Raw genomic sequence first — 23,625 nt, forward strand, 5'->3', positions numbered from 1 at the left:
CGGGGTACCCTATCTTCCCTGTTTTTGTGATATTTTTGAAAGATACCTTGTTCCGAACCATGCATTTTTGAATGACTGTGGCAAGTTCTAGTTTAAAAGCTACTCTGAGGCATATTTTCAAAGCACTTAGCCTTCCAAAGTTCCATAGGTTTCTATGGAACTTTGGAAGGCTAAGTGCTTTGAAAATATGCCTCTATATCTCCTTTTTAAATGCTGATGCCAGCAGCCTGGTCCCACCCAGTTTAAGGTGGAGCCCATCATTCCGGAATAGGCTCCCCCATCCGCAGAATGTTGCCCAGTTCCTTACAAATCAAAATCATTCCTCCCTGCACCATTGCCTTATCCACCAATCTGATTTAAAAAAAAAAAAAAGGTTTGGACAAGTTCCTGGAGGAAAAGTCCATAGACTGCTATTGAGATAGAAGTGGGGAAGCCACTGCTTGCCCTGGGGTGGTATTATGGAATGTTGCTACTGTTTGGGTTTCTGCCAAGTACTTGTGACCTGGTTTGGCCACTGTTGTAAGCAGGATATTGGGCTAGATGGACCCTCTCCAGTCCTAAGAATATTGTAAAGTAACTATAACACAAAACCTACAAAAATCGCTCAGGACCTATAGAGCTAATCTACTTTACCATACCAATAACTTAAAGAAGTAACACAACAAGGACCCTACCTAGGAGAATGGAACACAGTAAGTACTACAGTGGGACCTAGAACATCAGTATGCCTATTGGAAAACTAAAGAAGCTGAATTATTACAGATGCGTAAATGGAAACTCCATGCAAATGGAGTACCTGGTCTTGATTACAAACAATGAACACAAATAAACCCTTACCAGGTACAGAATAAGTGAGCACATAGACAAAAAAATAAATTTAAACCCCAAGAAACCACACTCTGTAGGCAGTGAAACAAAAGAGAGAGAAAAATAGAAACAACATCCTGAACTCTGCAAAATATAAAGAAAGCAGTGTAAATGGGTTATGAAAGTTATATTTTCCCTTTACTGAATTAAGAACAAAATTCTTTCTACTTTTGCCATCTAGTAGCTTTATCTTTTCCAATCATGTTTATCTCTGGCTCCAGTTTCTGCTTTCCTCTGCCTTTTCTTAACTTTCTTTACAGGATTTCCAGTCCATCTGCCACTTCTTCTCTCCCTTCTTGTCTTCTTCATCTCCTCTCCTATATCCATCTTGGACTTTGATCTTTTCCTTTCAGCTTTCCTTCATTTACTTTTCTGCCTCTCTAGTTGCTCAGATTTCATTCTCAGATTTAATTCATTCTTCCCATTCAGTCTTCTCTTTTGTTTTTTTACTACATCTACCTACAGCTTTTCATCTCCCTCTACCCATTCTTCCAGTGTCTCCTCCCTCTTTCTACATCCTATCCAGCATCTCCTCTTTTTCTCTCCCTACCCTTCCATCCAGCATCTCCCCTTTCTCTCCCTACCCTTCCCTTCAGCAAATTCCCTCTTTCTCCATCCTTCCAGTGTCTCTTCCTCATTCTCTCTGTATCCTTCCATGCAGCATCCCCTCTCCCTACCCTCCCATCTCTCTCCCCCTCTTTCTCTCCCTACCCTTCCATCCAGCATCTTCCCTCTTTCTCGCCCCATCCTTCCACTGTCTTCCGTCTTTGTCTCCCTCCTTCCATCCAGCATCTCTTACTCTCCATCTGTCCAACCAGGGTCTTCCCTTCTTTCTGCCCAGTATCTTGTCTCCAGCCCTTTTCCATCCATCGTGCCCCCTCTTTCTCTCCCTATCTTTCTTCTCATCATATCTCTCTCTGCCCCCACCCTCTTTCATCCAGTGTCCCCACTCTTATATTTTTCCTCCCCTCTCTCCATTCAGCATTTCCTTCTTCCCCCTCCCCTTCCTCTGTATCTTTTCTTTCCTGTGTCCACTGCTGCTTCTCCATTAAGCAGTAGCAGCTGCGGCAAAACAACAAAAACAAGTGTGGGGCCTCCGCTGTCGGCTCTGCTGCTCTTCTGCCAATGATGTCAACTTCCTGTTCTGGGGCAGAGGACTGGCAGAGCCAACAGCACGGGCCTGAAGGCCGCGGCTCTGCACTTGTTTTTGTTGTTTTGCTACTGCTCATCAGGTGAAGCAGCAGTGCGGTAGTGGCAGTATCTCAGAGGGAAGGGGGAGACTTGGCAGGTCTGATGTTGGACTGTGAAGGGGGGGGGGGGGGTGGAGAGAAGGGAAGAGATGAAGAATGTGAGGGACAGAGAGCCCAGGAAGTCTGTATACCTAACTGGGGGGGGGGGGGGCTGCATTGCATATTATCTGTTATACCCAATCTTTGATACTTGATAAATGGGTATTTGCTATTAATTTGGAAAAGTTAATAAAAACCTTTTTGCTACAAAACAAGCTAATGGTAGAGCATTCCATTCAGCTGCTACCTTATAGCATACTGCTTTATCAGCAGCAGATTTGTGAAGAAAGACAGTAACAGACTAATTTTATAACAGTTGATATATCTTAGCAAATTGATTAGATCATAACTGCTGTAATATGCTGAACAGGTAAGCAGGTACTATCCCATACAGAATGTTAAAGTCAAAATATGAAACAGAATTCAGGCCTCAACCGGTAACCAATGCAAATATGTGAAAAATGGGATTGCCCTCTCCTTTTCCTGACCACTCAGAATCAGTTTCACTGTAACGTTCTGCATAACCTGAAAATGCAACTGATTGGACAGTCCTAGATAACAAATATTGCAATAATCCAAGACAGCTATTGTACCTGGACTATTCATCTCAAGATATCCTGTAAAAGATAATCCTTAATTTGTCTTATTAGCCTTAACTTATTATATACCTGTATTACAACTTCATCAACATGCAACTCTGTTGTTAGAGAAGAATTTACACCTCCCCGTCCCCCAACCATAGGCATTTCCACCTCAACCAGAAACACTGTACTCTATCCTCTGCCTTAGACACTCTTGCACCTTTGATGACCCGCCCTGTAAGGCGTACAAAACCCCAACCTTGGCTGACTTCTAATATCCGCTACCTACGTTCCTGTACCCGCTCCGCCGAACGCCTCTGGCGGAAATCTCGGGCCCTTGCTGATTTCTTACACTTTAAGTTCATGCTGACCTCCTTCCAATCTGCTCTTTTACGTGCCAAACAGGATTATTATATCCAACTGACCAACTCTCTTGGCTCTAATCCTCGACTTCTCTTCACCACATTGAACTCTCTCCTCAAGGTGCCCCCTCCCCCAACTCCCCCTTCATTATCTCCTCAGACCCTTGCTGAATTCTTTCACAACAAGGTTCAAAAGATAAACCTTGCTTTCTCTACCTCACCACCTCTCCCTCCACTAGTCGGTTCCCCTCTCTCTCCTTCCCCTCATTCCCTTTCCTCCTTTCCTGAAGTTACTATTGAGGAAACTACACTTCTCCTTTCTTCCTCAAAATGTACCACCTGTTCCTCTGATCCCATTCCCACCCACCTTCTTAATGCCATCTCTCCTGCTCTTATTCCTTTTATCTGTCACATTCTCAACCTCTCACTTTCCACTGCGACTGTCCCTGCTGCCTTTAAACATGCTGTGGTGACACCTCTCCTTAAGAAGCCTTCACTCGACCCTACTTGTCCCTCTAATTACCGACCCATCTCCCTCCTTCCTTTTCTCTCCAAATTACTTGAGCGTGCTGTTCACCGCCGCTGCCTTGATTTTCTCTCGTCACATGCTATTCTTGACCCACTACAATCTGGTTTTCGCCCTCTCCACTCAACCGAAACTGCGCTTACTAAAGTCTCCAATGACCTATTACTGGCTAAATCCAGAGGTCAATACTCCATCCTCATTCTTCTTGATCTTTCCGCTGCTTTTGACACTGTCGATCACAGCATACTTCTCGATACCCTGTCCTCACTTGGATTCCAGGGCTCTGTCCTTTCCTGGTTCTCTTCCTACCTCTCCCTCCGCACCTTTAGTGTTCACTCTGGTGGATCCTCTTCTACTTCTATCCCTCTGCCTGTCGGCGTACCTCAGGGTTCTGTTCTTGGTCCCCTCCTCTTTTCTATCTACACTTCTTCCCTTGGTTCATTAATCTCATCCCATGGCTTTTCCTACCATCTCTATGCTGATGACTCCCAAATCTATCTTTCTACCCTTGATATCTCACCTTGCATCCAAACCAAAGTTTCAGCGTGCTTGTCTGACATTGCTGTCTGGATGTCTCAACGCCACCTGAAATTAAATATGACCAAAACCGAGCTGCTCATTTTCCTCCCCAAACCCACCTCCCCACTCCCCCCGTTTTCTATTTCTGTTGATGGCTCTCTCATTCTCCCTGTCTCCTCAGCTCGAAACCTTGGGGTCATCTTTGACTCTTCTCTCTCCTTCTCTGCTCATATCCAGCAGATTGCCAAGACCTGCCGTTTCTTTCTTTACAACATCCGTAAAATCCGCCCATTTCTTTCCGAGCACTCTACCAAAACCCTCATCTACACCCTTGTCACCTCTCGTTTAGATTACTGCAATCTGCTTCTTGCTGGCCTCTCACTTAGTCACCTCTCCCCTCTCCAAGCGGTTCAAAATTCTGCTGCCCGTCTCATTTTCCGGCAGGGTCGCTTTACTCATACTACCCCTCTCCTCAAGACCCTTCACTGGCTCCCTATCCGTTTTCGCATCCTGTTCAAACTTCTTCTACTAACCTATAAATTTACTCACTCTGCTGCTCCCCAGTATATCTCCACACTCGTCCTTCCCTACACCCCTTCCCGTGCACTCCGCTCCATGGATAAATCCTTCTTATCTGTTCCCTTCTCCACTACTGCCAACTCCAGACTTCGCGCCTTCTGTCTCGCTGCACCCTACGCCTGGAATAAACTTCCTGAGCCCCTATGTCTTGCCCCATCCTTGGCCACCTTTAAATCTAGACTGAAAGCCCACCTCTTTAACATTGCTTTTGACTCATAACCACTCGCCTCTACCTACCCTCCTCTCTTCCTTCCCGTTCACATTAATTGATTTGATTACTTTATTTATTTTTTGTCTATTAGATTGTAAGCTCTTTGAGCAGGGACTGTCTTTCTTCTATGTTTGTGCAGCGCTGCGTACGCCTTATAGCGCTATAGAAATGCTAAATAGTAGTAGTAGTCCCAGTCAAGTCCAGCTTCGCCTCACTACCTTCATCCTCCCCCACCCTGCGAGTCCAGTCTCTCTCCCCTCAGCTCTTAGATTACAAACTTGTGGTTACAGGCATTGATTAGTTCAGGACTTCCTATGGCCAGCTCCAGGGTCCTTCCTTCTGTCTCAACTTCCTTTGCCTCATGGGTGGGATGCGGCAGAGGGAAAACCTTGGGGTGCTCAGAGCAAGGAAGGCCTCATCATTGCTGGCAACCTCCACAAGCTTGCAAACTCGTGGCTGAAGGGAGAGAGGAAGGAGGTATGGAAAATGACTGGATCTGCGAGAGGGAATGGAGTGGGAAGGAGAAGAAACAATGTACACACAGAGGGAGAGATGCTGAATAGGGAAGAGAAGAGAGAGTGACACACTGCACAAGAAGGGAAGGGAAGGGGAGAGACATGCTGTACATGGAGGGAAGGGAAAGAAAAGGACAAAATACTGCACATAAAGAGACGGGGAGAGGGTGAAATGCTGCACATGAAGGGAAGGGAAAGGAAGGAAAGGGATGAAATACTGCACATGAAGGAAATACACATGAAAGGGAGAAGGTGAAATGTTGACCATGGAGGGAAGGGAAAGGAAGAGAGGAGAAATACTGAACATGGATGGAGGGAAAGGGAGATAAATCTGAGGAGGCAGAAAAATGGAAGAAAGCTTAATGTGAAAGATCAGTGCCAAACACAGATGTACGGCAGGGAAGAAGAAAGGCGGTGAGAAAAGAAATAGCAAAGGAAGGCCCTGGAAACAGAGTTAAGAAGGAAGCAGAACTAGAGAATGAGAACAAGATGATTTGAATAATAAAATCACCAGACAATAAAGATAGGAAAAATTATTTTATTTTCAGTTTTGTAATTGAATTTTGTCAGTGTTGAAAATTTACATGTCGGCTTTATGTTGCACAATACAGGAGGGACATGCATTTCTGTTTCTATGGTATTACACAACACGCAGAGTCTGGAATCTCTGGTTTCAGTTTTTGTCTACATTTTTTTGTGTCCCTCTATTTTGTATCAGGTGAGAGTCAGTAACATGGTAGATGATGGCAGATAAAGACCTGCATGTTCCATCCAGTTTGCCCAACTGTTCTGTATCTGTGACTGAGGTGAAGGATTTTGCTAGCATATAATGTCAGTGGGAATTTGTAACTGTCCAGCTTGTTCTAGTTTCCCAGTAGCAGGTATATTGGTGATCTAGGGCCCAGTGTACTATTTATAGTACTGTATTTTCATAAATGGGTTAGAACTATTATGGTTTGATAAGTTTCCTATATATGTTTTGAGTGTCTTTTTGCAGGGTTTTGTGTTATTTTGCAAAGTGTGTGGCCTGTTTGAAAACTAAAAATGCTCATGACTAGTGGCCTTCACACCTGGTAGACTGAGTCACTGCACAAACAAAAACCCATCTACTTTAAACAAAGTGTCTGGCAGTGGAAGGCACGTTTGCTGTTCCTGAGGTGATAATCACAATTTGAATATTTTTTGTGTGGTGAGTTGTAAGGGGGATAGCTTCATTGTTTTAGCATATGGAGTTTGTAGTACAGAACTGGAGCTTCAGGGTTTTTATTGAGATTCTGACCAATTTTGTAGAGAATCCAAACTAGCATCATTCAACAAATTCTTCTATCAATTTATAATGGTGGTTTTACTGGGTTGCTGAAACTGGCTGGAGGGGAGAGGGTTTCTTTTATGCACAGAAGACTATGGTGTTCTATTGCTAATTTAAAAGTGGGGGGAAAGGGGGTTATGTACAGAAATGTTGCTTTGACTTGCTCCCCCACATGCCTAGCTCCCCCCCTGTTGCTACCCCAAATATTTCTGTCTAAAGACATCACTGGTATTAGCTGGGAGATATTTGATAATCTGAATGCCTCCAGATCACGCCTTCACCTTTAAGGGGGCAGTCTGATAGTACGTGCACTGTTGCTTAGGAGGAGACACTGTCTACCTCACCTAGCGAAATTCGGGCTTGAGTATGTAGTGCTAACCAATTGCTCCAGTGGTGCAATTGGTTAGCACTACACATGGTACTTGCTTAGTTCCATGGGATTTGTGAGTACATTCCAGTTTGAAATAGCATTTCAAATCAAAAAGGGATCACTTCCTATGATACAGGAGAGAACACCCTTGGATTTTGGTGGACAGATATCAACATACTGCTCAATTTAATCACTTGTGTTTGCCCTAAACAAAACAATATCCAATTTGTGTTGGTCCCAGAAGGTTTTGGTAAACCTAGGACACAAGGGCAGGAAAAAAGGAGTGGAATACCTTAGTACTGAAAGGCATTGTTGGATGTAAATAGACTGTCATTTTCTGTAAATCTCTCCTACATCTTTATCGCTGAAATAAAGTGCAAGCTTTGGTAACACTCCAGCTCTTTGTGAACTTTTATTTGTGTGTTGAAGGTAAAGAATAGAATATTTCCCTTCACCTGAAGTCAAATTCAACATACGTTTTTGCTGACTATCAGTGGTTCCCAAACCTGGTCCTGGAGGCACAGCAGCCAGTCAGGTTTTCAGGATCTCCACAATGAATATTCATGAGAGAGATTTGAATGCAAATCTCTCATGAGTATTCATTGTGGATATCCTGATAACCTGACTGGCTGGAGTGCCTCCAGGACCAGGTTTGGGAATCACTGCCCACTAGGAAAAGGAATCCATGTTCATATGTTCAGACCCAACACTAAATTTAATTTAATTATGTAGAAGGCTGCTGCTGAACTCTTCTATAAGAAGTGAGGCCCTCTATAGGAAAGGTGTCCTTCCTCTGGCTATGGAAAATAGCTGAGTACTAGTTTTTTACTTCTAAAGACTTAATTTTTTCTCTACATGCAGCACGATGATGTCTCCCATGAATGAGTGGAACAGGACGTCATTTCTGATATTCTGCACTGCTCTCAGTTCATGAAGTTTTGACAACTGGTGTCCAGTATATCCTGATATCATACCATCTAGCGAGAAAATCCTATTAGTTGCAGGATAAAGATGAAAGGTTTATAATATCCAGGTACAGGTTCAGTGCTGCAAAGATGTATTCTTCCAGGCCTATGTTGTAGCGATGTTTCCCTCCCAGCATGAGCTGTGTGTCCACCACCAAGTACTTGCAGAGGAGAAGAAGAAATAGGAAAAACACAAGCCCTTCATTAGCATATGGCCATAAAATATTGACCAGATCAAAGAAATTTGACCATGTCTCACCTCTTAAGGAGGAACACTGGCTCATATTACTTTTAAAATTCTTATTCTGATTCACAAAATTCACCACTCGAGCATACCACTCTCTCAGTACCTAATTCCGTAACTCCAGCTAGGACCCTGTGGTCATCTCAGTCCAACTTACTACACATTCCTTCCCTTCAGTCTACAGGGTGACCACTGTAAGAATGGACAAAGAACCAGCCTGTGGTTGTAACTAAGATGTTGGAAATAAATTGCTGAAAAATATATTCAGCTCTCTGACACATAGGTCAGAGCAAGAAGGTATTCTTTAGAAGGGAAGTTTTGCACCTGGTGTTGACTTATTTTTCTGAGATATGAGACATGATGTGTGCTAGGCAAGGAAGAATACAGAGGTGGCCTATCCCTCTGGATCTCCACAGAAGAATACCCAGCTCAGTATCTCATCAGCCGCTGTTGCTCAGAATATAGATTGATGTTGCATCACAATGATAATGAATTATTATTTGTTGAACTATACAATAGCTGTATGGCCTTTTATTATATATTTCAACATTTTTATTGATGACAGATTATGGTAATACATCAGTATCTTTTTGAGAAACAATGATCACAAGCAGAACATTCAAACTAGAACTTTATGATAAAAGCCATCACCATCCTTTTTTTTAATATATTGCCATCCTTCCCCTCTGACCCTCCCCTTACCCCCTTATTTGTGATTCCCGCTATGTCAACCAGATTAGTATAACTGGTCCCAGTAAAGCATTCCTTTATACAGTTTGGCTATACCAGGAATATAGAAGTAGGACTAACACATAAACAGCTTTTCATTCTCCTATATTCATCCCTACATCTCCTTGAACATTATAACGTGCTTGAACAACTTCTATACCTATATCTATGAGAACTGTCTGGGATCCTTTCCGGAGTCCCAATTACGGAGACCTTAAGGATCATAAACTGCAACAACCATAGCACTTCAGAACCTAAAATTCCCTATTTCTTATAGTAACAGTGTAATAACATCATTCCTCCCCTCCCCACCCTCCCCGACCCAAACCCCCACTCCCCCCCTTCCTACCCAAACCTCCCCCTTGTGTATGACCTTTTATTATTTGCACAGCTTAACTCAAACCAAAGGAATTTAAGAGTGATTCACTGGAAGTTTTAGAGTTTCCTCAGATCTATTATGAAAAATCATCCCATCTGATTTGGGAAAAATCTTTCAAAGATTTCTTGTACTGTGTCCATTTTCCTGCCAAAAGCCACCAGACCCCACTTCCTTTCTCCCACACCTTCTGATGGGTTCTGTATTTACATCCCACTTCCCTCTCCTACTGACAAAAGCAAGCCCTTCTCCCTTTCACCCAATTGGAAATCAGGTAGATGGGGAAGGGGAGTCAACAACCCAGCAGCATTAGAGGGCTCTGAGAGGTGGAAGGTGGCAAGACACGGAGGAGACTCCATGATGAACAGAGGCACTGGGAAACAGGGAAATATGATGCAACAATGGATGGGGAGATAACTAGGGAGGACTGCTCTGTTTTAAGATCATGAAGAGTAACAAGATGGAAAAGAGAAGCTTACCACAGCAAAGATGAGCACTCCTAGGGAAGCATAAACGATCTGTAGCCACTGGAAGGAAAAAGAGAAAAAAGTACCAGAAGTAGGGGTATTAAAATAATGCAAAGCACTAAGGCAGACACCTGAAATGTATTCAAGCAAAATCATTATTACAAGCAAGAAACTAAAAAGCATGATTGCATACAAGCAGGGCTGGGGTTACGGCTGTACAAACAAAGCAATTGCCCTAAGGTCACAGGGAGCCCCAAACTGACCTGAAGCTGACGAAGGCAAAGGCTGTAAGTGATCTTTGGAAGCCTTCGCCATAATTTCTGGCCTGGACCCCAGCATGTCTAACACCAGCCATATCCACAAGTGGGTGGCATCATTGCATGTTGCATGGATGCAACTTTTCTCCCAGAGCTCAGAAATTAGTATAACGTTCTGAGCATGTGCAGCCCTTCCCATATGCAGTGATATCCTCAGCTCCTCTGTTAATTCCATAGATCAAAACATTCTGGGAATCTTTGAGGAGGTGGAAGGGACTGTGTTCTTGAGTAATCCTACTAGGTGTGGCCTAGTGGTTAGGGTGGTGGACTTTGGTCCTGAGGAACTAAGTTCAATTCCCGGCACAGGCAGCTCCTTGTGACTCTGGGCAAGTCACTTAACCCTCCATTGCCCCATGTAAGCCACATTGAGCCTGCCATGAGTGGGATAGCACGGGGTACAAATGTAACAAAAAAAAAAATCTACAGGAAGCACCTGTTACAGAGAACAATACTTTTTCTGTCAACAAGCGAGGGCTGCTTGCTCCTTTTTGCATTGTTCTATACTTAGGACTGCTTGCATCTTTGTACATTGTTCTAAACTTATTTATTTATTAGGATTTATTTACCACCTTTTTGAAGGAATTTACTCAAGGCAGTGTACAGTAAGAATAGATCAAACATGAGCAATAGGCAATTACAGCAGTGAAATATTCAAATAACACTACAAAGTATGGCATAGGTACTACTTACAATGTCAACACAATACTTAATAGATCATTATTGATAGTGAAGGGTAAGGCAAAGTTGTAACATATAGATGGGTCAGAAAGTAGGAAGAGTTAGAAAGTAAGGTGACTGTTTTAAGGAAAGTTGCACATGAGGTCAGAGAGATGGTTAAATATTCTCTCAGCTAGGGTAGGAATGGATAAACATGTCCTGCTGCAGTATATGCAGACCGAGTCACTCCCCCAAGTTTTCACCTGCTTCCTGAAGGAGAGATAGTCTTGTGTTAAGCAGAGCCTTTCAGGCAGTGCATTCTAGAGTGTGGGGGCTACTCCGGAGAAGGCTCGCTTGCGGGTATCACATCATGCAATGTCTTTTGGAGAGGGTGTAGTTAGTGAAAGTCCTTGGGAGGACCTTAGTGTCCTTGGCAGTGTGTGGAGGATCATCCTATTCTTCAGGTACTCAGGGCCATTTCGTTTCAGGGTCTTAAAGATTAGACAGAGTTTTTATTATTATTATTATTATCAGCATTTGTATAGCGCTACCAGACACACACTGCGCTGAACACCTGACACAAAGAGATAGTCCCTGCTCAAAAGACAGAGAAGACAGTTACGGGTGAGGGAAGTAATGGGTGAGAAGGAAGGAAGGGACAAGGAGAGGGCAATTGAGTAGTGGCTAGGAGTTTTAAGTTTAGCCCTGTATTGTGCTGGCAGCCAATACATTTTTTGCAAAAATTGTGTGATGTGGTCACATCGCTTGCAACCTTCTAGAGTCTTGTTGCTGCATTTTGAATCAACTGGAGATGGTGCAGGCCCTTTGTAGTCAGACCATTGTATAGTGCATTTCAATAATCCAGTCTTGATGTTATCATGGCATGCAACTTGTCAACTTGTTCTGACACTGTTGTTGTCTTTTTGTCTACATGTGGATAGTCCAAGGCCTCTAGGAAATTCTCAGCAGCCAGCTTTTTTTTGTCTCTGATCTCCTTCCAAACTCTGGGAGGTGCCATTTGTTTCAGGTGGTCATTTAGGGAGAATTCAATTAGAAAATGGTCTGACCATGATAGGGGTGTTATTTAATACTGTTATCCCAGAATTCTGGGATATCCACCCTTTTGTAGAATACCAGGTCCTCCATTAGGACCCCAACATTAAGCCTATATATTGAATTCATCTCCATTGCTAGATGAATCCCCAAATTTCTAAAGGAACCAATTGCCCAATGTAATGGAAAATTCGTACTCCAAGAGTTCTGTAACTGCAAAGATGACGGTAGGGCTTCTGATTTCTTCCGGTTAAGATGCAATCCTGCATAATCCCCATATTCCCTAAAAGTTTCTAAAAGCGCTGCTAGAGAATCCCTTGGGTTTGTAAGGTGGACCAATATGTCATCAGCAAAAGCTGCTACCTTGAAACAATAGGGACCAATCTGAACCCTCCTAATGTCCAGGTTCGCCACAATTTCTCTAAGAAGGGGATCTAGCATGAGCACAAAAAGGAGGGGAGAGAGAGGGCAACCTTACCCTGTCCCTGTTAAGATAGGGAAGACCTGGGAATCCCTCCCATTGACCAACTCTTGCCCGAGGTGCTGAATATAACTCTTTGATTACCGAAAGAAAATGTCCCGAAAAGTCATTGGATTCAGGTTTTAATATTTCGTTTTACAGTTTTATGGTGTAATATAGTGCATTAGCACCTGACTGTGCACAGAACCTTGGACATTTCTGCCTTTGGAGAGTTGTTTACCTGAGGAAGGCACTACTATAAGATGTACGTTTTATTTATCTGTAAAGATGTACAATACAACTGCAGTGGTTTAGATCAACACAATTGCAGCACTTTGGATCAACAAGGACTCCCTGTTGGGGACAGACTACTGTGAGATTGTTGCGATAAGTATATTTTGTCTATAGAGACTGGGCTGGATTCTATTTAGGAACGTACGTGCTTGTGGAACAGTTGTGGTTCAGGCAGCATTTGTTATATCTAATGTAATGTCCTTTCTGTTATATTTACAGAGTTACTACAAGCAGGAGTTTGAATGTTTGGATAACAATTTTAAGTATAAATTTTTTAGTATATAATAAAGTGATTGGAGAGTATCATAGTTGTGATATATTTTCTATGCACATTCATTGGGGATATCCTGAAAACCTGACTGGTTAAATGTGTCACAAAGACTGCGTTGAGAATCCCTGGTCTACAGTTTAGAGGGCTTTTTCATGAGAATTGTTATGAGGATTTAAAGAGAATGAAGGAAGCACTGTTTCCTTATTGATATGGAAAAGTGTTACTAGCTTAGGTGAAAGCTTGGGATGAGTCCATAGAACCACTTTGTTATATGCACAGCTCATATGTTACCAGTGCTTGGATTTCAACCACTCTTTTAGTAGAGGTAACAGCCATTTGGTAACAGCCCCTCCCCCTCCCACTGAAGACAATAATAGCCCTGGCCCAAGACCCCATTGCCCTCCCCCACTCCCGTAGCCCCATCCCAGGTCTACCTGGAATCTCCCTGGTAGTCTAGGGGTCTTACGGGCAGGAGCGATGCTTACTCACTCCTGCCTGTTCTGAGTTTTTTTATCCAAAAATGGCTGCTACAACACTTGGCATCAGTCTACCAGTACCCAAAACCTCTCTTGCCACTACCTGGAAGTTAACCAGGCAGTGGCCAATATTCAGACTTATGTCCAGTTAACTTTGCAGTTAAAGTTAAGTACTAGCTCCTCCCAGGCTCTGCCAAAGCTCCAGCCACAGACCATCCTGACACTAAATGGACAGTGCAGGGGTGGTTAGGGGTGATATTCCACTATCCAATTAAAAGCCACTGAATATCAGTGGTTAGGTGGCTACAAACCTTTTAACCAGTCAGGAGTCTCTCCTGCTCTGTTAAATCACTTTAAATATCAGGAGGGGTATTTTTCCAATTAGACTGAACTAGTTAACTTTAACCAGACAGTATTGAAGATCAGCACTGTGGTTAAAGTTTGACTGCATCCCTGGGACACCTCCGACTCCTCCCATATTTAACTGGATTAGCTTTCAATTAGACAATAGTTAACTGGTACGCAGGGAGAGAAATTCAAAATTTAAGATTTATCTGGGTAACTCCAGATGTAACCCAGAGAAATATTCTGAATGATCACCCTCTTTATTTTCCTTAAAGCATTTAAATATTTTTAGCAGAATGTGAGGTGGTAGACCATGTCCTTCTTCCAGGGAGGATGCAGAGGCAGCAGGGAAGGGGAGAGGGGTGGTATTCCTCCGAAAATGTACCACTTTGAAAGGAATGCTTTCTCCTTTGTCCTGCAAGTACTGTTTCATTTGGTTGGCAGTGTCTTGTCAGAGCCACCTCTTATAAGCATATAAGTGAGCCACTCTTAATTTTATTTTACTGTGCTTTGGCTCTTCTGGCTGAAGCCTCAAAGGCAAAACCATGTAGTAAACATCCCCAGAAGCTCAGCCATGCTAGTCTCTCTGATGGAACATCCCCAGGTTCTAGTAGGATCAGCCGTGTTTACCAGGACATTGATAGCATCAGGGGTAGTCCAAATCCATGCACAATCAACAACATTTTTGGTATCAGGATTGACAGCAGTGCAACCAGCTGTGAATCAATCAGTGATCCAATCTGAACATTTTTTATATTTTTAATACTAATGCAAAGTAAAAAAAATAAATCTCCTAAAGGGAAATGGGACTTCATATACCACCTTTCTGGGGTTTCTGCAACTACATTCAAAGTGGTTTACATATATTCAGGTACTTATTTTGTACCAGGGGCAAAGGAGGGGTTAAGTGACTTGCCCAGAGACACAAGGAGCTGTAGGGGAATTGAACTCAGTTCCCCAGGATCAAAGTCCACTGCACTAACCACTAGGCTACTAAAAGCCTTTTGTCAATCATTTTAAATTAGACTGGTATAGGTTAAGCTACTGTCATTTGAATCAAATGAAGAGAAATACTCACAAATGATCTTATGATTGCACAAAGAAGTCCAAAGGCACATAGCGCTAGGAGAATGACGACCATAATCCCAGAGGCCATGGTGAAGTCCCACTGCAGACAACAATTACAAAAGGCATGAAAAAGGATTGTCTGGGAAAAGAATATTATTCATTACAACTCTAGAGTAAAGCAACAGTGACATATATTTGCACTGTAGAGGATACTAGAGTAAAGCAATTCCACAGTATATCTGTGTTGTATGTCTCTACTACTACTACTACTAATATATATATATATATATAGGTACTTTCTCTGCCCCTAGAAGCCTCACAATCTATGTTTTTGTATATGGGGCAATGGAGGGTTAAGTGACATGCCCAATGTCACAAGGGGCTGCAGTGGGAATCAAACCCAGGTTGTCCAGCTCAAAGCCCACTGCATTAACCATTAGGCTGCTCCTCCATTCCACTGTTTCCAGTAAAAATCAACAATGATAATATCCAGGAGCCAAATCAAGTATGACCATTAAAACAATGAACGATGGGCCAATGATATAAACTCTGCCCTTTCTACCTCCATCCAGGTCACCAAATGGGGGAAAAGAACTTCATTACACACTGTGTGGCTCGCAGGACTGGATTTTTCTTACCTCTCTCTCTCCCTTTCATAGATAGGTAGAATAGGAAGGCAGATAAAGACCACAAGGCCTGATCTACCCAATTTCCTTCCCTGTTATAAGACTGTACCACAGTTTCTATTTGATCTCATTTCTTTTCAGTTAAGGATTCTTTATGCTTATCTCATGCTTTCTTGAATTCTAATACTGCTTCTGCTTTCACTAGGAGGCTGTTCTGTATGTAAGAATTCTTTCACACGGAACAACCTAGTTTGCTCCTGGATTCAGAATCAAAGCAACTCAGTGTAGAGAGGAGGTACTTACCATTTGGTTACAGCATCCGCCTTCTGGGATGGTATCAGTGGTTCTGTCTGCCACTATATGCCAGAGACTCCTAAACCAGTGTTTCCCAAGACCGGTCCTGGAGTACCCTTTGCCAGTCAGGTTTTCAGGATATTCACAATGAATATGCATGAAAGAGATTTGCATATAATGGAGGCAGTGTATGCAAATCAAGTTCATGTATATTTATTGTGGCTATCCTGAAAGCCTGACTGGCAAGGGGTACTCCAGGACTGGACTTGGGAAACACTGGTCTAGAGTTTGTCACCTATAATTTTCTAAAAAATGCAAGGTCATATATTTGGGCTGCTAAAACCCAAGAGAGTGTGATACAATATAGGGAGGTGACACTCCTCTATGCAGAAAACAAATAGAACCTGAGGGTGACTGTATCTGAAGATCTTAAGGTGGCCAAACAGGTATATAAAGTGATGGCAAAAGCTTGGGTGCATAGGGAGAGGAATGACCAGCAGTAAAAAGGAAGTTATAGTGCTTCTCTATAAATTCCTGGTGACACCTCATTTGGAATACTGCATACCATCTCAAGGATATAAAACAGATGGAATTGGTCCAGAAGACAGCTACTAAAATGGTCAATGGTTCTAGTCTTAAAGCAGATTTACAGATGTGTATATTATATTTTCCCTGCATCCTGGAGGAATGGTAGAATTACTATAAATCTACTACTATAAATCACTACTATAGCGCTACTAGTCGTACATAGCACTTTACAACTGAACATGAAGAAAGACAGTCCCTGCTCAAAAGATATGATAAATACATTTAAATACCTTCAAGGCTTAAAGGCAAAACTCTTTCAAAGAAAAGGAGACTGAAAGCAAAGTTCATGGGACAAGAGTGAACATGGGAGACTCATAAGCAATCTAATGAAATAGACTTTTTTTTTTTTTTTTTTACAGAAAGGGTTGTAGATACTTGAAATGGCCTCACAGTGGAGACAGGGACTCAAGAATTCAAGAAAGCGTGGGACAAGCATATATGATCTCTGAGGGAGAGGGAGGGAGGGATTCTAAAGCTGAACATCTGGTGTGGATGGGTAGACACCATGGGACCCTTTTACTAAGCTGCGCTAAAACATGTCCTGTGCTATTTATATCACGCAGGTTTCTTGCATGATGAGGCTACGTTTAGTGTGGCAGTAAAATGGCCGCAATTTCAATTTTCCCCTTAATGGCTAATTTCCCAATTAGCGCATGGCCATTAGTGCGTCAGCCCTTACCACCACCTATTTACTAGGCTGTAAGGGCTCATGCGCTAACCCCATGATAACCAGCAGCACATAGTGATTTGCTAATTAGCACAGGGCATGCCTACTCTCCACCCCTAAATATGCCCCCACGCTAAAAAATATTTTATATTTTGTAGCGCGGGATTGGTATGAACCGATCCCAGAGCTACCATAGGACGCCTGTGCTCGTCCCACGGTACTGCCTTTTAGAATACGGTAAGCATGCATTAGTGCTTACTGCCACTTACTAAAAGGGCCCCTGTGGTTTTTTAAATTAGATTTTTGAATGTGACACTTCAAAATAGATATGAAGAAACGTTAGCAAAGTAATCAGAAAGGGGAAAAAAAACTACCCATAATTTACAGAACTTAGCCCACATAACGAGGAGAGAGAAAAGTTCAATAAAAAAGAAAAGAGATTCCCAGCCTAAGCAAATAAATCAGGGCTAAACCTCCCACCAAATACATCCAAAACCAATTCATACTACATTTTGACAATCCCACCCCAGCAAAAACATAGTTAGGGATATTCATCCAGCAGAAATTGTTACAACTGCACTGGATCCAGGAAAACTAACAGAGACCCTTGGTATGTGATCAGATCCCTACAAGGGAATCTTAGATTAAAGCACTTGGAGTTTGTTCTGGAGAAAGGACTTCCTATACAATAGAGTGACTTGGGCAATGTCTGGAAATATTTGAATATATTCTGCCCACGACACATTGCCCCTTTCTGCTTAAGTATGCCTTCCAAACTAAGAATTTGTCATGCTCTTTCCTAAAAGTCACTAGGAGGGTGACTCTCTCAACTGTTTCATCTTGGATAGTTTCCAAAAACTTGGAAAGGTCAAAATCCATAGCAGACCCCAAAACATCAGGGCCACCATCTCTCTAACTAAAAAAGGAAACATTTTTTGACACCTAACCAGTGGTGTGCTGGAGCCGGCTTACACTGGCTCGGGAGAGCCAGTTGTTAACTTTTGAACAATTTTGCGAGCCGGTTGTTACCATATATAAACAACCATAAGCCGAGATTTATGGGCTTAAAAAAAAGACCCAAAATCGGGATTGCGGCTTATAGTGGAGTTGGCACACTATTTTTGGTATTCTTCCTGCAAGCTTGGCTGGTGCGGGGCCTTGAGCATCAACATATGCTCAGCCAGTGTGTTAAGTAGCCATGCTAACAGCTTAGCACAGGGTAGGGCGGGGAATGGATGGAGAGTTCACATGGATTGCACAGTGCATGGTAGTAGCACACTAACTGGTAAATGTGTGTTTAATGCCAGTTCACCTAATGCCACCTCAACAGGTGTAAGGTGCATCAGTGCACATCATGCCAAGCAGTAAAGCATGTTAAAGACCCTCTCTGTGTGGAAACTGCTGAGGGAATGTTAGACATACCCCCAAAAGCTATCGTAGAGCTTTGGCACTAAACGCACATTGCTTGTTTTGGCTGTTAACTCACATTAATTGCAAATACATAGCACACTTGGAGGCACATTTTCAAAGCACTTAGACACAAAGTTACATGAATAACCTATGGAACTTTGTAAGTCTAACTGCTTTGAAAATGAGCCTCTTGGTAATCAGGCCCCTAAGACACTATGGGAAGGCACCTGCATCACAGGAAATTTTTTTTAAAATTCAGATTCTAGGCCATGGAAGCAGTTTATAGTGAATTAGTAGACTGTCCTTAATCCCCCCTCCCCACAACACTGGTTGCTTTTAAGGTCTCAATCTGGGATTCAAAAAAGAGAGACATGTTTTAGTTGAAGACCTATTTTTCATTTCCTCCAACTTACTGTCAGTCTTGTTAGTGAAGTAAAAAAAACTGGGCAACACAGTTGCATAGCAGTCTGTCTGTCTGAGTAACAACTTTTCAAATATCAATCAAATAAATGTCCCTCATTTCTGCAGTACATAACACACAGGGACACACTACCTGTGAAATAAGGCCACTGATAACAACTGAGGGAAGGTGCTTCTGCTCAGTGGGTGTTCCTACCACAGAAACTACATGTGTCCCAGTCAGTGGCAGAGCTGCCAAGTTACCCACTTCCAGAAGGGAGACCTTTTGGTCAGTCCTAGTTTTGAACCTACATCTCAAAGCAGTGTGGTATCTGTGGTCCTTGATTCTGCCAATTGAGCTCAGTGTTGTAGGTTCCATAATGTATCAAGATAGGCTTGTCAGAAATCCAGGACTGGCCTCAAATCTCCCTCCTGGAAGCCCTGCAATCCCCTTTCTTCAGAGCTTACCAGGGAACCCTATAGATAGAGATGGAAGTGGGGAGGATGTGCCTCTGGAATTCAAAGTAAGTTAGACCATATAGTCTTTATCTGTCATCATATTCTATGTTTCTAGGATCTGCCTCTTCCATTAGGGTTTGCTAACTTATTACCCAGTTTATGTGCATAACTATTGTTTTTTTGGATATTGGGGATACTGTGTCAGAGCTGATGGCATCAAAGAAGGGACGATGTTGCTGTAGTCACCAGAATGGCTTGTATTTTTTCATGGGTGGATGAAAGCATTGGCCCCTAGGGAGCAGACATGCATGGTATACCACTGGGACATTTGTAATAAATATGCATCAGAGAGATTTGCATGCACTGTGTCTTCATGGTATGCAGATCAATGTTGTGCTTATTCATTATGCTATCCTGAAAACCAGAATAATTGGATGTGTCTGCAGGACTGGGCTATGCAACACTAATCTATGCACAACAAAAGTGGAAATAACCGGGGGAGATGGGAATGAAGAGGCAAGAGTTCCAAGGAATGTAAAAAGCCTTGCTGGAGTATCTAGAAATATGGGACATGACACAGTCATATTTTGGCAAAATATGCCTGCCTCAGGGGTCCAAGACTGAATGGATAGAGCAAACATGGATAGTCCAATGTCACAACAACAGCCCAGTAAGCACTTGACTATCGACTCAAAATGTCCCACAAACTTCCATTGATTCCTCATTTGCTCCTTTTAAACCAGATTCTACACTTCTGGATAAGCCAATAAAACTCCTGGGTTGTCGCTGCTTTTGATGTAGTATTTTATCTGTGGAAAGTTGTTTTTCTCTGTTTGAATACTGACCTAAAATAAACAGCTGAATAGAGGGGACTCAAGAAAAAGAGCTTTATCAAAACAGAAGGTATGGTCATAGTAAAAGGGGCATGCATTCTAATACAGGAACAAGATGGGGTGGGTAAACAGGGGTTAATATTCAAAGGGATTGAACTGGCCAGAAATGGCTCCTGACTGGTTAAACTGCCTGTTGGAGCTAACTGGTCACTTTCCACGTGCATAAAATGGCTGAATTTTCTATTTCCAGCATTAATGGCCATGTGCATGGCCATTAGTGCCCGAGCCCTTAACTACACCAATTTTGTAAGTGGTAAGGGCTAATGTGTTAACTGCTGGGCTACACGATTAAGTTTATCAATTTTGATATACCACCTCTTTCGAAGCATGGATCGAGGCGGTTTATACAGTGGGGGAAATAAGTATTTGATCCCTTGCTGATTTTGTAAGTTTGCCCACTGACAAAGACATGAGCAGCCCATAATTGAAGGGTAGGTTATTGGTAACAGTGAGAGATAGCACATCACAAATTAAATCCGGAAAATCACATTTTGGAAAGTATATGAATTTATTTGCATTCTGCAGAGGGAAATAAGTATTTGATCCCTCTGGCAAACAAGACCTAATACTTGGTGGCAAAACCCTTGTTGGCAAGCACAGCGGTCAGACGTCTTCTGTAGTTGATGATGAGGTTTGCACACATGTCAGGAGGAATTTTGGTCCACTCCTCTTTGCAGATCATCTCTAAATCATTAAGAGTTCTGGGCTGTCGCTTGGCAACTCGCAGCTTCAGCTCCCTCCATAAGTTTTCAATGGGATTAAGGTCTGGTGACTGGCTAGGCCACTCCATGACCCTAATGTGCTTCTTCCTGAGCCACTCCTTTGTTGCCTTGGCTGTATGTTTTGGGTCATTGTCGTGCTGGAAGACCCAGCCACGACCCATTTTTAAGGCCCTGGCGGAGGGAAGGAGGTTGTCACTCAGAATTGTACGGTACATGGCCCCATCCATTCTCCCATTGATGCGGTGAAGTAGTCCTGTGCCCTTAGCAGAGAAACACCCCCAAAACATAACATTTCCACCTCCATGCTTGACAGTGGGGACGGTGTTCTTTGGGTCATAGGCAGCATTTCTCTTCCTCCAAACACGGCGAGTTGAGTTCATGCCAAAGAGCTCAATTTTTGTCTCATCTGACCACAGCACCTTCTCCCAATCACTCTCGGCATCATCCAGGTGTTCACTGGCAAACTTCAGACGGGCCGTCACATGTGCCTTCCGGAGCAGGGGGACCTTGCGGGCACTGCAGGATTGCAATCCGTTATGTCGTAATGTGTTACCAATGGTTTTCGTGGTGACAGTGGTCCCAGCTGCCTTGAGATCATTGACAAGTTCCCCCCTTGTAGTTGTAGGCTGATTTCTAACCTTCCTCATGATCAAGGATACCCCACGAGGTGAGATTTTGCGTGGAGCCCCAGATCTTTGTCGATTGACAGTCATTTTGTACTTCTTCCATTTTCTTACTATGGCACCAACAGTTGTCTCCTTCTCGCCCAGCGTCTTACTGATGGTTTTGTAGCCCATTCCAGCCTTGTGCAGGTGTATGATCTTGTCCCTGACATCCTTAGACAGCTCCTTGCTCTTGGCCATTTTGTAGAGGTTAGAGTCTGACTGATTCACTGAGTCTGTGGACAGGTGTCTTTCATACAGGTGACCATTGCCGACAGCTGTCTGTCATGCAGGTAACGAGTTGATTTGGAGCATCTACCTGGTCTGTAGGGGCCAGATCTCTTACTGGTTGGTGGGGGATCAAATACTTATTTCCCTCTGCAGAATGCAAATAAATTCATATACTTTCCACAATGTGATTTTCCGGATTTAATTTGTGATGTGCTATCTCTCACTGTTACCAATAACCTACCCTTCAATTATGGGCTGCTCATGTCTTTGTCAGTGGGCAAACTTACAAAATCAGCAAGGGATCAAATACTTATTTCCCCCACTGTATATAACTATTCATGTACTTGCGCTGCCCTCACCTATTCTCTGCCCCCAACCTGCCCTGATTGCTAAAAAATAAAGTTCATGTTTTAGCATGTGGGAAGCATGCACATATGCAAAAATTATTGCAGGATGCCTGGGCACACACCGCGCACTCCACAGTCAGCACTTTTTTTTTGCTGTGGTAAGCACACATTAGTGCAATGGTTCCCAAACCTGGTCCTGGAGGCACCTCAGCCAGTCAGGTTTTCAGGATATCCACAAAGAAAGTTAATGAGAGAGATTTGCTCGCACTGCTTCCACTGCAGATTTGAGAACCACTGCATTAGTGCTTACCACAGCTTTTTAAAGGGGCTTTTTTATGGAGCAACTCATAGCTGAATTTAATCGAACTTAACAAGCTATGCATTTGCTGGCTCCACAAAACCAGAAATCAGTGCTGAAGCCTGGATAGGGCCCGGCATTGACTATCTGGGAATAATGCTGATGGTGGTCAGCTGAATATCAACCTCTTAGTTCTTAAAGGCCATAACCCTACTGGGTTTTCAGGACTTCCACAATGATTATGTATGAGATCTGATTGCAACAAAAATCCGCAAATGCAGAGAACTCTGTAATCCCACGGGAATACACAAATAGAAGAAGGAAGAAGTAGGAAAAGGAGCACAGACTCCAGAGATGAGAAGGACAATCGTATGTACAAGTACATTTATTGAGCAAAGACTCAACACAACGACGTGTTTTGGCCCAAAGGCCTGCTTCAGGAGTCTTATAAATGATTGATCTCAAAAAACGTCAAGTGAAGCACTTCATAATAAATTGGGTAAGATGGTCTTTAAAAAGATCTTTGCGATAGACATTGCATGCCTTCCAATATGGGGGCGTGTTGGGGCTGAGAATGGGCATGGAAGTGCTAATCAGGTAGCGCACTCACATTAGCTTGCACTAACTGAATAATGCAGGGTTATGTGGGAACCCGTAGCTTCCACACTATTTGCAGTTGCAGTGCACTAATGACAGCATTAGCAGATGACCTACAAAAAAAAAAAAATAAAAATGCTCTATTTTATGGATGCACTAGAAATGGGCTGAGCACACAGGAAAGTCCTGCATTAGGAGGTGCTAAGGGCCAGCTTCTATATATGGTGCCTAAAAAATTATTAAAATGGACAGGGAAAATCCACTGCTTATTTCTAGGATAAGCAGCATAAAATGTATTGAACTTTTTCAGGATCTTGCCAGGTATTTGTGACCTGGATTGGCCACTGTTGGAAACAGGATGCTGGGCTGATGGACCTTTGGTCTGTCCCAGTATGGCAATACTTATGTACATATTCTATAAAATTTAAGCACAGTTTATAGAATACGCTTAGGTGATACCGTACCACCTAAATCTACATGCAGCCATTTACACCAATAAAAACCTGGTGTAAATCCATGTGTATATATCAGGGGCGTATCTGCGTGGGTCCACAGGGGCCTGGGCCCCCGCAGATTTTGCCC

General features: G+C 42.9%; 1 protein-coding gene across 1 annotated transcript in view; it reads right to left on the reverse strand.

The window, feature by feature from the left end:
• Positions 1 to 7,722: 7,722 nt before the first annotated feature.
• LOC115468523 (protein lifeguard 1-like) overlaps positions 7,723 to 23,625 on the reverse strand; it is a 46,712-nt gene continuing 30,809 nt past the window's right edge. Inside the window, exons 8-10 of the mRNA XM_030200303.1 lie at positions 14,861 to 14,950; positions 9,922 to 9,969; positions 7,723 to 8,254 (exon numbers count right to left, since the gene is read on the reverse strand). Of these exons, the coding sequence (XP_030056163.1) occupies positions 8,123 to 8,254; positions 9,922 to 9,969; positions 14,861 to 14,950 (270 nt within the window). The 3' untranslated portion in view covers positions 7,723 to 8,122. The remainder of the gene's footprint in view (positions 8,255 to 9,921; positions 9,970 to 14,860; positions 14,951 to 23,625) is intronic.

This window comes from Microcaecilia unicolor, chromosome 1 (assembly GCF_901765095.1).
Source record: "Microcaecilia unicolor chromosome 1, aMicUni1.1, whole genome shotgun sequence".
Classification (NCBI taxonomy): Eukaryota; Metazoa; Chordata; class Amphibia; order Gymnophiona; family Siphonopidae; genus Microcaecilia; species Microcaecilia unicolor.